The 15,790-nt window shown below is 56.3% G+C and overlaps 1 protein-coding gene across 1 annotated transcript; it reads left to right on the top strand.

Annotated features, from left to right (window-relative positions):
* Window positions 1-15,361, top strand: LOC112297492 (BOLA class I histocompatibility antigen, alpha chain BL3-7). Its single transcript, XM_053913350.1, has 8 exons — window positions 1-233; window positions 3,890-3,997; window positions 9,352-9,612; window positions 10,581-10,856; window positions 12,978-13,253; window positions 13,366-13,461; window positions 13,760-13,792; window positions 14,082-15,361. The coding sequence occupies exons 1-8, from the start codon at window positions 98-100 to the stop codon at window positions 14,099-14,101; spliced, it is 1,206 nt and encodes a 401-aa protein (XP_053769325.1). The 5' UTR covers window positions 1-97; the 3' UTR covers window positions 14,102-15,361.
* The last annotated feature ends 429 nt before the right edge of the window (window positions 15,362-15,790 follow it).

The following is a 15,790-nucleotide window of genomic DNA, read 5'->3' as shown; positions in this document are numbered from 1 at the left end:
GGGGCCAGGAAGCCGCTGAGCAGCACCAGAGACACAGAGCTTTCCGTCGCCCGGGACCCGGTTTGGGAGCTTTGACTCAAGGTCACCGGCCACACAGATGAAGACGGTCTCCGCTGGGACCAGCGCCCGGAGGCAGCGCGCCAGTCTGGCGCCCGGGGCCCCGCGGAGCCCGGCGTGCCCGTCGCTGCTGCTCCTGCTGCTGCTGTTGGAACTGGCGGGGGAGAGCGCGACAGGTGACTGGTGGCGGAGGGGCGGAAGTCGTGGGGCGCAGTCGCGATCTCGCGCGACCCGAGTGAGGGTGGGGGTGGAGGAAAGCGCTGGAGAGAGTGGCTGAGACTGCGGAGGCCACCTCCGGGCTTGGGGGGCGTGGTGATTTGGAGAGCAGAATCCGTGGGGGACGCTGAGCCCTGGGCTAGGCAGGGCTTCTGTTTGCCACGTCCCCGTGCAGCCCCCAGATCGGGGTGAGAGGCCAGCAGGTGGGGACCGCGCGGGGGAGGACGCCACTCGTGCGCGCACTGGGCGTCCGGGGCCGGGTGCTCCAGGAAGGATCCGGTCAAGCTCCTTGAAGACAGGGATCTGAGGGCGGCCGACACGTCCGGTCCTCCAGCTCGGCCGGGCTCCGGCCCTTCGCGGTGGCTCTCCCTGGCCCCTCCTCGGTGAGGCTCTCTCGGGTTTCCCGGGGGCTCCCGTGGAATTTCCGTTCTTTCCCAGTTTCAGTTTTGCTTGCAGAGCTGGCCTGGCCTGACCTCATCCTGGATTCCCGCCCCTCCGAAAGGCCACCGCCCACTGCGGCCTGCACGGTGCTTCTTCGCCGGGAAGTGCGCACTACTGTAGCAGTAACAATAGCTGGGGTCCTTTCTGCCAGCGGGTCTTAAGAGCTTCACTTACAAGAAGCCATTTCCGCTTCTCAGAACATCCTCAATTTACAATCTACAGATTTAAAATATGGCCCAGAGGCGACACGAGGTGGCAGCACTGGAACGTGGAGTGGGAGTTCTTAAACCTTTTGTGCCTTACATGCCGTCTCAGAACGTTATCAATACATAAAATGAAATACATAGGAATACAAAGGAATCCAATTACGTTTCAAGAAAGCTATCAAAAATTTTACCTAGAAATATAAATTTGTGATATGTAATATATGTGCTTCTAAGTTACATTTAATTATGCATAGCAACAGGGCTAACCACTCCCATTGTATGGAAGTAGTGAGGAGGGGAAAGCGTGTCCCCAGGTGTCTGCAACAGCTGTCCTGGGATTCAGAAACACCTGTGGCTTGTATGGGACCAAAGCACAGGTTCTGCTAACTCTGCTGTACATTGTGCCTTCAATCATCATGAGCGGAGAGGCTAAAAGTCTGCTAGAAGTCTCTGAAAATAAAGAGGTTCTTTTTTTCCCTCCAAGTTGAGGATCTGGAACTCGAGTTTTCAGGTTCACACAGCTTGGGGGGATGCATGGACCCCAGAGTAAGAACCCATGCCCCTCTTACAGCCCCTCCCTGGTGCACTGTGGGGCACACGGGACGTTTCTGTTGTGCGGGGCAGGGATGGTTCAGTCAAGGGTGTATCACACAGGCTCTGTAGCCTGGTGGGGGGAAAGGGTCAGGGCTGGCCCAGGGGGATGGGACCCTAAGCCAAGGAGGCAGGAAGGAGTGGATGGGGTAACCCCAGTTGTGTGCCAAACTGTAGGAGGGAGATGGCACGTGGAGGGACAAAGCCAGATGTTCCTGGCAGGCCCCTTCACAATGTTCCGGGATGCCCGCCTTCCCTTCAGGTACTGAGGAGTAAGGAAGAGGCTTTCAGGGCAGATTTGTGAGTGCTGCAACAGGCAGCTGTGCCTCATAGCACATTACACTGATTCAGTATATCCCCATGGTAAACACAGGGAAACAGGCTCAGAGATTGTCTGGCTACCTAAGGTCACACAAAGTCCCACTGGCTGGTTAGGATTTGGACCCCAGGAGGCTGGCTCTGGAGCCCATGTTGCCTCAGGGCAAGAGCCAAGGCAGAGCGTCCTGACCAGATGACAGAGGCAAAAAGGTAGAATTAATCAGTGGCCCTGGGGACCAAGACAACTAGAGACAGAATAATTAAGATGGGCAATTACAAAGCTGGCTACTAAGGCAAGGCTGGAGTTAGGGGCTGTGGGGTGAGAGCAGGATGGGGGGGCTCTCGGGCATCTGCCCGAGGAGCAAGCTGGGTGTGCTGCTGGCACTGAGGTGGGAGCAGTGCGAAGGGCGGGCTCAGGGAGGGACCTCAGAGGCCAGAGTGCCGCGCTGAGAGCCATGCTCCTAGGGGCTTGACGGGCTGGGACCCCTGAGACTTCCCGTGGTCTCCCTCTACCCTTCCCTGATCCTCTTCAGGTGCATAAGCTGGCCCTTCTCATTGTGCTTCCCCCACCCTTCCTTCCATGGCAGGCTTATGGACTCAGGGTCCCCTCCATGCTGACCACAGCTGTGTCCTTTCTCTGGCCCAGACCTTGCCCATGAACTCCAGTCCTTGGGACCTGCACCGACGTGGCCTTGCCTGTGGACTAATTTGACAGATGCTTTGAACAGCAGCCCCTCAGCTCAGACACGATTCTGGCCTTGCAATATAACTTAGTTATAATGTTGCAATATTAACTTTTAAACCCTACAACAGTCCAATCGTCCCCCACTTTATGATGGAGAAACTGAGGTGTGAAGAGGTCATATAGCCCTTTCTTTCCTCCCCAGACTCATTTCTTGAAATTTTTCAGTCTGCCCTTGACCTTAGTTTTCCTAGATTTCCTGAATTTCACTCTGGGCATTCCTGCTTTGCTAGTTCTTTTTGCCAAGAGCAGTGGTTTTCAAGCTTTAGAGTCACCTAAGAGTCACCCAGAAGGCTTGTGGACAGTAGAAAGCTGGGCCCCACCTCCCGAGTTTCGAACTCACTAGGGCAGGGGCCTGAGAATGTAAGTTCCCAGGTGATGCTGATGCAGCTGGTCCAGGGGGTAACGCCTGAAGACTCCCTAACCTAGAATGTTCTTCCCTCCTCAACTACTCCACTGCCTGGAAACTCACAGCTGGTGAGGTTTCCTCTGGGCCTCAGCCTACAAGACCCCTGACCCAGCACCCTCCTGTCCCCATGGTATTACCAGCACCTGGTACCTCCTGCACCCCACACTCATCAGCTCCTACTGGAGCCAGTTGTTTAATTGTCTCCCTCCCTGCCAGGACTGACCTCCCTTGGGGCCGTGTCTGCCTCACGTCATCTCTGTCCCCACACCGCCACCCCTCGCTGGCTCTGTGCCTGGTGAGTGGTAGGTGCTCAATGTTTTTCGGATGAGTGGTACTGCAAGGGGAGAGGTCAGGGCTGGCAGCACTGACTGGGCGCGCATGCGGGCCAGGAAGTGCGGCTCCCACCTGGCAGCACATGAGCGGCCCCTGGGAGCTTTCAGCACCTGCCAGTGTCCAGTGCCCCTCTCTGCAGAATAACTCAATCCAAGGTTGTCCGAGCTGCTGGGTGATAGATAACTGGGGCAGAAGAGGGGCAGCCCAGCCTTGGCTTCCCTCCCCTCTAAGTGGTAACAGTCAGGACCCACCTTACAGGAAACGCCAGTAAAAACTTCATGCATCTGAACAATAAAAAAATAGAAAACAAATTAAAAAAAAAAACCCACCATGCATCAATACTTAAAAAGTTGAGGAAGCACACCTGGCACTGAGGCCCAGCACTCCCCTTGTTGACTTTGCACCTGCATGCTGGGGAAGTTTCTGGTGACTCCTGAGGCCAGGCCCCCAGGTCCCTCTTTACTTCCAACATGCCTCTCATTGCCATTCCATGCCCTCTCTCCCAGCAGACACGAGGGTGTGTAGGATATTTGTGCCTGGAGATTCATACTTCCCTTTTCCATTTCCCCCTTGCAGAGAGCCCCTGGGCACTGCCTGTGGTAGCCGATCGCCCAGCTTCCTTAGCAAAGGTGGTGATGGCAGAACTGGCCAACCTGAAGCCAGAAAACAAGTCATGGCCTGGAGGTAAGGCCCTGCCCGCCTGCTGGACGGACAGGATGGCAGAGGCCAGGAGCCCCAGCTTGCAGGAGGGCGTGTCTGCAGTCTGGGAGTCTGGTGGACTGGCTCAGGGAACATGGACTGTGCCAGGTTGGGGGACACAGAGGCCAGAGCCTCCCGAGGGTGCCTAGGGGGGCTGGGATCTGGTCTCCAGAGGGCTGGCTCCTCACTCAGGCAGCTTTCCCCACCCACCTCCTTCCTTCCCAGGCCCATCTCTCCCCTCCAAACAGGATGGAGAGACTGGGAAGGTGATGTCTGGGGGCCTCCTGTACTTGTGCCTCACGTTGACGACCTCAGTGAATGTTCCAGTGCTGTGAGACTCCCACTGACAGTGGAGGAAGGCTTGCCTCCCTCAAGGCCACACAGCTGGAGAGCAGCAGTGCCACGCGCATTGTGGGGAGGTGGGACAGAGGCAGAATCAGTCTCCTGGGCTGGAGGGAGGGAAGGGACCAGGCACCTCTCTCCCCACCACAGTCAGAGGGAGATGGAGACTGCTTCAGGGGTGCAGGACTGCCCATTGAGGGGCTGGCCACATGGCCTAGTGACCAGGAAGGGACAGCAAGGGGCCAATGGCACAGGCAGGCCCTGAGGCAGCAATGGGCATGTGGCCACTTCCTTCGGCCATGTCGCAGCAGGACCAAACTCCCCCGCACAGCTGCCATATGTCCCTCACTTCCCCCTGCTGTGGCCCCACAGTGCCTGGCACTGACGACAGCCAGGCAGAGGTGGCACCTGGGAGCACCAGAGCCAGCGAGGCGGCCTGACAGTTGCTCCCACAGCTAATTTTGCCACATTCTGGGCTGGAGCCCAAGGCATGATGGTCCCTCCTGGGCCTGGTGAGCACGTGGGAGTCTAGTCACAGCTCCGACTGTCTTCCTGAGGCAAAAGAGGGGTGTGGGCCATGTGTGAGGCCCCCAGAGAGCAGGATGGGCCCCCCAGGACCATCTGGCAGAAGGAGCAGACAGCAGTGGGATTTTCAGGGCAGGAGAGAAGGCAGGCTCCTCACTGGGCGCATGCGAGGCAGTACCTGGCAGTCTGCTGAGTGAGGGGCCACCATCGTGAGCTTGTCCTCAAAACGGGCCCCTGACTGCCGGGATGGGCACGCAGTGCCGAGGGCAGGCCACGGGTGCAGCCGTCTGGAGCGGAGCAGAGGTCACAGCCAGGAACCCGAGCTCCGAGGTAGGGAAGGCCATTCCAGACACGTCTGCACACGCCTGAGAAGCCAGCATTTGGCCCACCCTTCGTCCCTACTGCCGCAGCGAGTCACGGCGCCACTGGGTTTCCCTGTGTTATCACAGAAGGCCCTGAACACCCCTGTACCTCAGGACCTTTCCCTCTGCTGCAAGGCTCTCCCCCAAACTTCCATGCCTGCTTTTTCGGGTCTTTCCTCAAAGTTTCCTGTACAGGAAGGCAATTCCTGACCATTCTATCTAAAATTTTAAACCCCTCCCCTAACATTTCACATACCTGCTTTATTGTTTTCCCTTCAGCACTTACTTCTGTCCAGCCTGTTGTACAGTGTATTCATTTATCTTGCTTACCCTGCATTTACGTAAGCTTGCTGAGAGCAGGCGCTGGGGGCTGTTCTGCTTATGCCAGCACCCCCAGGGCCTTGCCGAGGGCCAGATGCACAGCAGCTGGTCACAAAGCCCTTACCGAGTGGGACGGCGGGGACGTCCCCACTGGGCTGCCAGGGTGGGCAGGGCTCACCCAGAAGTGTGTTCACTACCGGGTGGGTGTGTGCCATCCGGCCCTGCTTTGGTTGTAGTGAGCTTGGCAAGTGACTTCGCTTCTCTGTGGCTCAGGTTCCCCATCTGTCACGGACAGGTACAACAGTACCTGCCCGAGAAGGTGTCACGAGGGTGAACTGAGCGAAACTCTCGTAAGTACTTGGGACAGAGTTCAGTACCCAAGGGTTTTATAAATTAAAAAAATAATACATTGGTAGACTATTCCTCATTTTTAACCAAAAATAATTGGTAACGAAAGCAGATAGCATTCATAAATCCTGTAGTGCCCCCTTTCCACGGGGGACACGTGGCACCATCCCCAGGGGATGCGCATGCCGCTGACAGTGCTGAACGCTACGGACACTACGTTTTTACTATACACGCTATCTACGATAAAGTTTAATTTATAAATTAGGCAATCTCACAGACCAAAGACTCGATCTTACCATAGATCTTAGCAACCTCAACACACAATTTTTTTGTTTCCTTAAGTTGAGAACTTTCACCTTTTCACTGAAAGGAAGCACAGTAAGGCTTCTTCTCTTGGGCACAGCCGAATCCGCAGCATCGCTACTCTCGTGCTTTGGGGCCGTTATGCAGTCACTTGAGCACAAGAACTGCGGTGCCCTGCAGCCAACCTGCGAGCCGAGAGGGCTACTAAGTGACTGGCAGACAGCGGGTTTATACGTCGTGGCTCCGCCACACAAAGGGGATGATTCACATCCTGGGCAGGGGGAGTGGGAGGGCCGGAGATTTCATCACACCACTCAGATGGCGTGCAATTTAAAACTTACAAGTTGTTCATTTCTGGAATTTTCCATTCAGTACTTTTGGACCGTGGTTGACCACAGATAACCCGTAGAAAGTGGAGAAGGGGAACTTCTGTAGTCACATCATCTAGTGAGCAGATTGCGCACCTGCCCTGGCAGGACAACCGGTGGGTGTCGCTCCCTTTCCAGCCAAGCCTGACCTTGGGACTACTTGCTCTTTGTCACCTTCCCACACCTGGGAAGAGCATGTAAGCACCTTTGCGCCCTCTTTGCTTCCACGGTGGAACGCTGGGGTCCCTGAACCCCACGGGATCCCTTCACCCCACACTCCCCATCCGTCGGGCCTCGGTCTTGGTGGGGCTGAGACTCTGGACTCACTGCCACTGTCCAAGGATGGCCTTCCTTCCAGACTGTGCATCCTCTTCTCTCTGTCTCAGGGCAGCAGCCATGACCTTCAGGGCCCACAGGTGGGAACTGGCTCCCAAACTCACAGGATGCAACAGGCTTTAGTTCAATACAATACCATGTGTATTCATTTCCTGTAGCTGCTGTAACAGATGACCACAACCTGGTGGCTTAAGACAAAACACATTTATTGTCTTGTAGTTCTAGAGGTCACAGCTCCAAAATGGGCTTCACTGGGCCGAAACTATGGTGTGAGTAGGACCGGCTCCCTGCAGGGCTGGAAGGAGGAATCCAGTTCCCTCCCTTTCCAAAGTCTAGGGCTGCATTCCTTGGCTCGTAGTGCTTTCTGATTTTCCTGTGCTCCATCTTCTGTGTTGCCTAGTCCTCTGATAGCTAGGGAATCTCCCTCTGCCTCCCTTTCATGAGGACACATGTAGGGCCTGCTAGGCAATCCAGGATAATGTCCCCATCTCAAGAGCCTGCAGTTACATCCACAGACTCCCCGTTACCGCAGAGGGTGACGTGCACACGTTCCAGGAGTATCTGAGGGGCCGGTGCCCAGCCCAGCACACTCCGCTTCTGGACAGGAAACTCAAGGGCCTGAGACACCCCGCAGCCACCCGAGGACACAGGCTCTTGGCCCTCCCCCACGCCCAGGGAGGCGGAGCTGCTGCATCCTCTGTCCCCCCAAGGCCTGTGTACCCGTTCTCAGCCCTCAGCCCAAGAGCTCCACCACTGATCTTGACTCTGGTTTGCAAGGAAACCTGAGAGAGAAGCCAGCCATTTCCCAGGAGGCCTGCACCAGCCCAGGCCTGGATGTCAGCCTTTCACTCCAACACTCAACATTGACCCCTCGCCTCCATACGAAGCTTCTCCAGCCGGGAAAGGACAGTGCCCCTTTCCTCAGCTTAGGAGAAGGTGTCAGGTGTGAGGGAGAACCCAGCTCCCTTCTTCCTAGTGCATTTGCCTCTGGGGGCTACACTGGACCTCCCCTGGGCCTCAGTTACCTCATCTGCCAAATGGGACCGATCACACCAACGCCCTGGGGTTACCCTCAGGGTAACTGAGACGGCGATTTGCTGACAAGCAGCTAGCCCAAGGCAGGGCACACAGTGGTAACTTCCAAATGGCAGCTGTGACTATTTTCACTGCCATTCAGGCTCTTTTTTGTCCATTTCAACAAACATATGATGTTCCCTCAGGCCTGTGGAAACAGCGGTGACAGTCAGATGTGCTGCCCCCCCCCTCACGAAGCCCACATCACTCTCAGGGTACACAGAGACCCCTCTGAAGGATCTCCAAGCAGGATTGGGGGTGCTTCCTGGAGGGAAGAGAGAAACTGGCCCAGAGGAGAGAGGAGGCCATGCTGTGGTCAGGGAACCTCAGGGGGCCGGGGGCGGGGGGTGCTGGGCAGAGACTAGCAGAACTGGGGCTGGCAGCTCTGTGATGGGTTTGACTGAGCTTTCCCATTTGCGTATTCAAACACCCACACCTACTGTGTGCAGAAAGCTGTTCTAGGCACTGGGAAAACAATAGCACAATCCTTACAGGGATCCCTGCTCTTGGAGACTATCAGTAAGAGAAACAAGTAGAGAGCAAAGATTCTCCAGAAGGTGGTAATGCTCTGGAGAACAACTCAGAGACCCAAGCATGGAGGCGGGGGGAGTGGGGTACGGGGACGAGAGGGGTGTAAATATTTCCATGGGTGGGCTAGGAAGGCCTGGCTAAGAATCAGGTGGCATTTGAGCAAAAACTTTAGAGGTTGGTTAAGGGAGTGAGCCGTGGCTATCCCTGAGAAAAGTAGGCTGAGGTTCTAAAGGTACAGCATTTGCTTTAATAGCTTGAGCTGGGACTGGCTGCCGAATGGATGTCTTCTCCAGCACGGAGTGGGATGGATCAGTGGGTACGTTGGGGACTCAGTGGAGAGTAGCCTGTGGCAGTGTTTGCACTTAAAGACATCAACCCGCAGCGGAGTCCAGGGGCCAAGCAGTCCTGGGTCAAGCAAAGAGTGCTGGCCAACCTTTATAGGCTTCTCTGGGGAGTGAACAATCCACATAAATTAAGCTTCCAAACAAACTTTTTTAAAACTCACACCTCTTAAGTTGCGGGATGGGAAACCAGATGACCACACTTACTAGCTTACCAGCGAGGAGTGTACAGTATGAGTAAGTAGGCCCTGAGTGAGGAGCCGAGACACTGGGAGTAAAGTCACAACCCTGAGCGCATGAACTTTGGCTTCAACGTTTGAGTGGCTGATATTTGAACCATTTAGATGCCCTACTTTTGTAACTGAAATTGCTAGTTCTTGCTCCTGCTCTTGCTCACGATAGTGAAAACTCTGGGTGGGTTTTCACCCCGACCCCCAGTGCTGAGCCTGGCGGTGCGTGTGAGCCTCAGACGGTCTGTGTTTCCACAGGGACGCATTCCCTCCACTACCACTACCTCACCCTGTCAGAGCCAGGCCCTGGCCTCCCCCGGTTTCTGGCTGTAGGCTACGTGGATGACCAGCCCTTCTTACGGTACGACAGTCGTGTGGGCAGGGCCGAGCCCCAGGCCCCGTGGATGGCGTCCTTGGACACCCAGTACTGGGAGACAGAGACCCAGAAGCACAGGGCCTGGGCAGAGGTGCAGCAGGTGAACTTGTGGACCGTGATGAGCTACTACAACCAGAGTGGAGGTGCGTCAGGCGGGCCCCCACTCCCTTCCTTCCATTAGGGAACAGTGGTCGCTCAGTCCAGCCATCCAGCCTGCCAGAGGGTGCAGGCACGCTCCTGAGGCATGGCTCTTCCCAGTCTCCTCCTCCACAGCCAGGCAGGGGCCACAAGGGCCTTCAGCATCAGCTGTGACCTCAGCAGCTGGCCCACAAGCCAGTGCAGGAAGCATCCACAGGAACTGGGAGCACACAATGTCTCCCCCATTGGCTCACCAGGTTCCAGACCTTTCCCAGCCTTACTCCTCACCCTTCCCAAATGTCTCAAATCACACCTACCCCTGGTCATATTCTGTGCCAAGTAAGGGAGGGAGGCCAGATAGACTTGAACTAGGCAGACAACACAGGGTAGGACAGAACCCAGATAAGGACCCCTGTTCTGCCCAACATTAGCAAGGGACGGGAGCATTTCTCTCAGCCTCAGCCTCGTCGCTCAGCAACCAGAGCTCACACCCACTGTGGGGCTGTGTTGGCACCCTGTAGAGGCAGCTTCTTCATACTGAGCCCTCTGGCTGCGCCCAGACTCCCAAATGACTAAAAGCCTCGGAGCCCCAAAGGCTCCAGAACAACTAGATGTAAAGGACCAAGACTGGGAAGGGCTGTGCCTCAGCCCAGGGCCCCTGGGATCACTGTTAACTGCCAGGTGTGCACTTCTGAAACTGGGTTACCGTTGAGGGCATCTTACACCTATCAGTCACCAAGTTTTCTCCTCACTAGCATAGAAAGTACTGGTGTGTCTGATCATGAACTCAAGTATTCTTCCCACAGGAGAGGCCCAGGCAGCTTCTCGGCCCTGGCTGCTCATAAAAATTACCTCGGGAGCATTTTTTAAAATGCTGACACTCTGCCCCCCACACTTTGGAGGCCCCTGTGGGTGGTGGGCTCCTGGGCCCTGTAGCCCCCCGTTCACCTCGGCCCGCTTGTCCTGCACACAGGCATACACAGCGCCCAGCGCATGTTCGGCTGTGATATCCAGGAGGACAGCCTCTCCAGCAACTTCTGGCATTTCGGCTTTGATGGGCAGGACCACCTGTCCCTGGACTCAGAGACTCTGAGCTGGGTGTCAGCTGAGCCTGTGGCCATGCAGACCAAGCGCTTGTGGGATTCGGAGCGCTGCTACGCTGAGTATGACAAGGCCTACCTGGAAAGCCTCTGCCTCACCTCTCTGCACAGGTATCTGGAGCTGGGAAGCCAGATCCTCACCCGGAGAGGTAAGGCCCAGCGTGTGGTGATGCAGAGGGTGGCCCCATGCTCCCATTCTCCACAGCTGTCCCATTTGACAGAGAAGCCTGGGGTGGGGTAGGCCGTGTCACCCTGGCTTAGGTAAGCCAGCTGAGGCCTCGGAAGACGGCCAATCACCAGGGTAGGAAGAGAGCCTGGACCTCAGGCCCTCCCTCCAGGTGAGGTGGGCGAGGTGTTCTAGAATCCCCTGTCCGAGTGTGGTCTTGGGGAATAGCCCCCCAACTCAGCCTCATTTATATTTTTCCTTTTTTTAACCTTCACCCAAGGACATGCTTATTGATTCCAGACAGAGGGGAATGGAGGGAGGGAGGGGGAGAGAGACATCGATCGCTGTCTCCCATACACACCCCGACCAGGGACCGAACCCGACGTGCCAACCAACTGAGCCACACCGGCCGGGGCTCAGGCTCATTTTCTTTGTCTGGAGAGCCAGTGGGTTAAACTTGGGGGCTCATAAAGTCCTTTGGGGGTTTCCCATCCTGTGGTTCTGCTCCTTGGGAAATGACTCCAGGCCTCAGGGGAGAGCATCCTTCACCACTCCCAGACCACTGGGGACTTCTGGGGAAGCTGAGGCCCTTCATCCCCCTCCTTCCATACAAGGCTCGTAAACATGCTCCCCAGACCTGGGTGCATCTTAAGCTTCTCCTGTCCCTGGCCAGGGCTGGAGATGTAAAGGCTGGGATGGACACTGAGAAAGGTGGGTGCCTGGGGTATGAGGGAAGAGGCCGCAGGCTGCCAGGGGCGGGGTGGGTCAGGGCACACGGCACACCGTGGATGTCTGCTGACCGAGCAGTGGGGCGTGCATGAGCTGAGGGAATGGAGAGGATCCTCCTCAGAGGAGGTCAGGACGAACAGTGTCATGAGGAGAAGATGTGGGTGGGTATGAGAGCAGAGCACGGTGGTTCAGAGCCCAGGTACTTGAGCTCAGCCTCCAGATGGATCCACATCCTGGCTCCAGGACTTGCTGGCTGTGTGACCTTGGGCAAGTTACTTGCCCTCTCTGTGCATCAGCTTCTTCCCCAGTTCAACGAGGAGGGTAATAATGGCCCATGCCTCTCTACAGCACCATACTGTTAAACTCTCATTCAGCACTAGGGGTTCTCCTACCTCCTTCACCTGGTCCATTGCTCGGGTTATCCAAAGAAACAGAAGCAACAGGATTTGTATTGTAGGTATAAAGGGAGAAAGAGATGTGATGTAAGGAATTGGCTCACGTGATTACGGAGGCTTGGAGTTCCCAGGTCTGCAGTCAAGAAGCTGGAGACTTGGGGGAGCCGATGGCGCAGTTCCAGTCCAGGTGTTGTCAGGCTGGTGACCCAGGAAGAGACCTGTGTCCCAGCTCAAGAAATCGGGCAGGAGGCGTTCCCTCCCATTAGCCTCTCTGTCCTGTTCAGATCTCCAGCTGCTTTCCTGAGTCCACAGACTCGCCCCGATGCACCCTCACCTCCCCGAGGAACCGTCCAAATGCTGGGACCCCCCATGGCCCAGTCGAGGTGACACACAAAACGAACAGTCACACCTCAAGTGTCCTATAGAACAACTCTGAGAGGAAGGAGTGATGGAGCTCCGTCAGGCCCCGGGAGACAGAGGCTGTGGACAGGGGTTGGGCTGGCTTCAAACCCAGCTGTCCAGCTCCAGAGCACATGCTCACAGCTGTGCTTGTTCTAAGGGGGGCAGGGGTGGCAAGGGGCAGCATTCCTGACTTCATTTAACAGCCTCCCATCAGGCCCTGCTGTGCGCAGGAGGTCACAGCAAATTTGTAAAGTCTCTAAAAAAAAAAAACCCTAGGGTGTCTGTGGGAAGAAAGGGGGGTGTCAGTATGGAACCCAACAGCCCCACCTCGGACTCCCTTGGAGGTGGGCAGGAAGTTATATCACCGCCATGGGAATTCTCAAGACAAGGCCCCTTGGGAGCGGTTGGCAATGGTCATCCCTACCTCCAATGTTGGTTGAGTGCCTCCCCCGGAGAGAGACCAGTCCCCATCTGCTCCCTGTCCTCCACCACTGAAGGTGCTGGAGGAGCCTGGATCAAGCAGGGGGTCAGGCAGAGCAGCCACTCACCAGCCTTCCTCCCTCCACCTCTCTCTGCAGAGCCACCCACAGTGCACGTGACAAGGCACACAACCCAGGACAGGAGTGCCACACTGAGGTGCTGGGCCCTGGGCTTCTACCCGCAGGATATCTCACTGAGCTGGTGGCTGGGTGAGCAGGAGTTGGCCCTGGAGACTGAGTATGTGGAGACCCGCCCTAGCGGGGACGGCACCTACCAGACGTGGGCCGCTGTACAGGTGCCAGCCGGGCAGGAGGCTGCGTACACCTGCCGTGTGCAGCACTCTGGCCTGAACCACGTGCTCACCGTGGCTTGGGGTAAGGCGCTGGGCTTGGCTAGGAGGGGGCAATGGGGGCAGGGAAGGTCCCAGGGCCCTCGGAGATAGTCCCATGGTCTGGGGCGGTGCCCCCTTTTCTCTGCCTTCCTTAGAACCGCCCTCTAGTCAAGGACTCATTGCCATGGTTACCTGTGCCCTCTTCTTGCTGGCCGTGGTAGTTGTGATCTTGACCAGGAGATACCTTCAAGGTAGGTGAGATGGGAACAAAGCAGGTGGCCGTCCCGCTGGTCCAGCCCACAGGGAGGAAGGTTCTGCTCCCATCCCTGCAGCTACATCTGTTCGGGGAGCAGCAGCTACTGCTGAGGCCCTTCCCCCCACCCCGCAGCCCTGCCCCACCCTGGGGCCCTAAGGATCCCACCATCAGGGGAGACTGCTGGGCCTGACTGTGCAAAGGGCCCAGAGGGGGAGAAGAGGGGAGGTGGAGGCCCAGGCCCCCACCTCTACCCACCACTCACCTAATCTCTTGTTTTGTGTTCTTTCCCACAGGCAGGAACACGGAACCTTATGAACAAGCCCCAGGTGACTGTGGGGTGGCGGGCTGGGGAGAGGAGCCCCCAGGTGACTGTGGGGTGGCAGGCTGGGGAGAGGAGGCCCAGGTGCTCCCAATTGTGGCTGAGGTGCCATAGAACCCAAGGAAGAGGCAGGACACTGGGGCAGGGGATTTCCCTGGCCTTGGCCCCCGCTCTCGCCAGCAGGCCTGGAACCAGGCAGAGGGTGTGGTGAGGGCACTCCTGGGAGCCACCACCTGGGTTCGGGGGGGCGGGGACCAGGAGCAAGTCAGGGTCACCTTCCTCCTTCTTCCCTGCAGGTGGAGAGGAACCCATATAATTCCCAAAGCCCAGGGAGAACAGTGGCTGCTCGGCTGCTTTGCTGACAGAAGTTCACTGTCACAGACCAAGGACTTGTTCCGGACGGTGTGCGGGGCCCTGGGAGCCCCCTGCACTGGCTGGCTGGCTGGCAGATGTGATCTGAACATATGGGGCCCACCCCACCCTCCATACTGAGCACTCCTCACCCTCACTACCCTCCTTACAAGCGTTCTGTGCCACTAAGATAGCTCTGTCACTTTCCTGAGGTCCTTTCAAAAATGTGAGTGTTTCCTTTTTGGGGAGAGGGGAGGGGGCAGTAATAACTCCTCAGAGCTTTCACAGTTGACAGTTTGTGGGACAACTTCATGTGCAGTGTGACTCCCACTGGAGCATCTCGGGCACCCTGTGACTTCCCCAACACAAGTGAGTGTGGTGTGAGGATGTCCTTGTGTCCCTCAGAAGGAGCTTACAGGGACAGGTGTTCAGGGGCAAGCTGTGGGAGGGGAAACAGCCCGGTCCCTATTTTCCTTCCTGTCCTTTTTGATGGTTTGGACTTGTACAATAAGCACATGTGACTTTTACGGTAACGTTCCTATGGAAATGCTTGTTAAGGATGAGCCTCTGGAGGAGAACCAAGATGGCGGCGTAGGTAGACACGCTGCGCCTCCTCGCACAACCAGAACTGACAGAAAATCGAACGGCAAGGAAGTCCGACACCAAGGAAATACAAAATAAACATTCATCCAGACCGGTAGGAGGGGCGGAGACTGGCAGCCAGGGCAGAGAGGACTCGCGTTGCCGTGGTGGGACCGAGACTGGCGGAGTGTGGGACAAACGGGGCAGGCAGTCTGACCACTAGCAGACCCTGCAGCCCCACATTCGAGCACAGATAAACCGGACAAAAGGCGGGCTCCAGCACGGGGGAAATAAAGCCTCAGACCTCTGATTGAAAACGCCCGTGGGGGTTGGGCGGCAGCAGGAGAGACTCACAGCCTCACAGGAGAGGTCGTTGGAAGACCCACAGGGGCCTAGAGTGTGCACAAGCCCACCCACTCGGGAACCAGCACCAAGGGGCCCAGTTAGATTGTGGGTAGCGGAGTGAAAGACTGAAATTCGGTGGAGAGGGGAGCGGGCGCCATTGCTCCAGCTCGGCCCCTCCCCCATGTACAGCGTCACAGCACAGCAACCAGCGTTACCCCGCTCTGGGGAACACCTAAGGCTCCGCCCCTTAAAGTAACAGAGGGGCCAAGACAAAAAAAAAAAAAAAAAAAGGCCCAAATGACAGAACACTTCAAAGCTCCAGAAAAAATACAACTAAGCGAGGAAGAGATAGCCAACCTATCGGATGCACAGTTCAAAACACTGGTTATCAAGATGCTCACAGAACTGGTTGAATCTGTTCGAAAACCAGATGAAAACATGAAGCCTATGCCAAGAGAAACAAAGGAAAATGTACAGGGAACCAATAGTGATGCGAAGGAAACTGGGACTCAAATCAACAGTGTGGACCAGAGGAAGAAAGAAACATCCAACCAGAAAAGAATGAAGAAACAAGAACTTGGAAAAATGAGGAGAGGCTTAGGAACCTCCAGGACATCTTGAAACGTTCCAACATCCGAATTATTGGGGTGCCAGAAGGAGAAGAGGAAGAACAAAAAAATGAAAACTTATTTGAACAAATAATGAAGGAGAACTTCCCTAATCTGGC

Source organism: Desmodus rotundus, chromosome 10 (assembly GCF_022682495.2).
Source record: "Desmodus rotundus isolate HL8 chromosome 10, HLdesRot8A.1, whole genome shotgun sequence".
NCBI lineage: Eukaryota > Metazoa > Chordata > Mammalia > Chiroptera > Phyllostomidae > Desmodus > Desmodus rotundus.
This window is presented reverse-complemented; position numbering and strand designations above follow the sequence as displayed.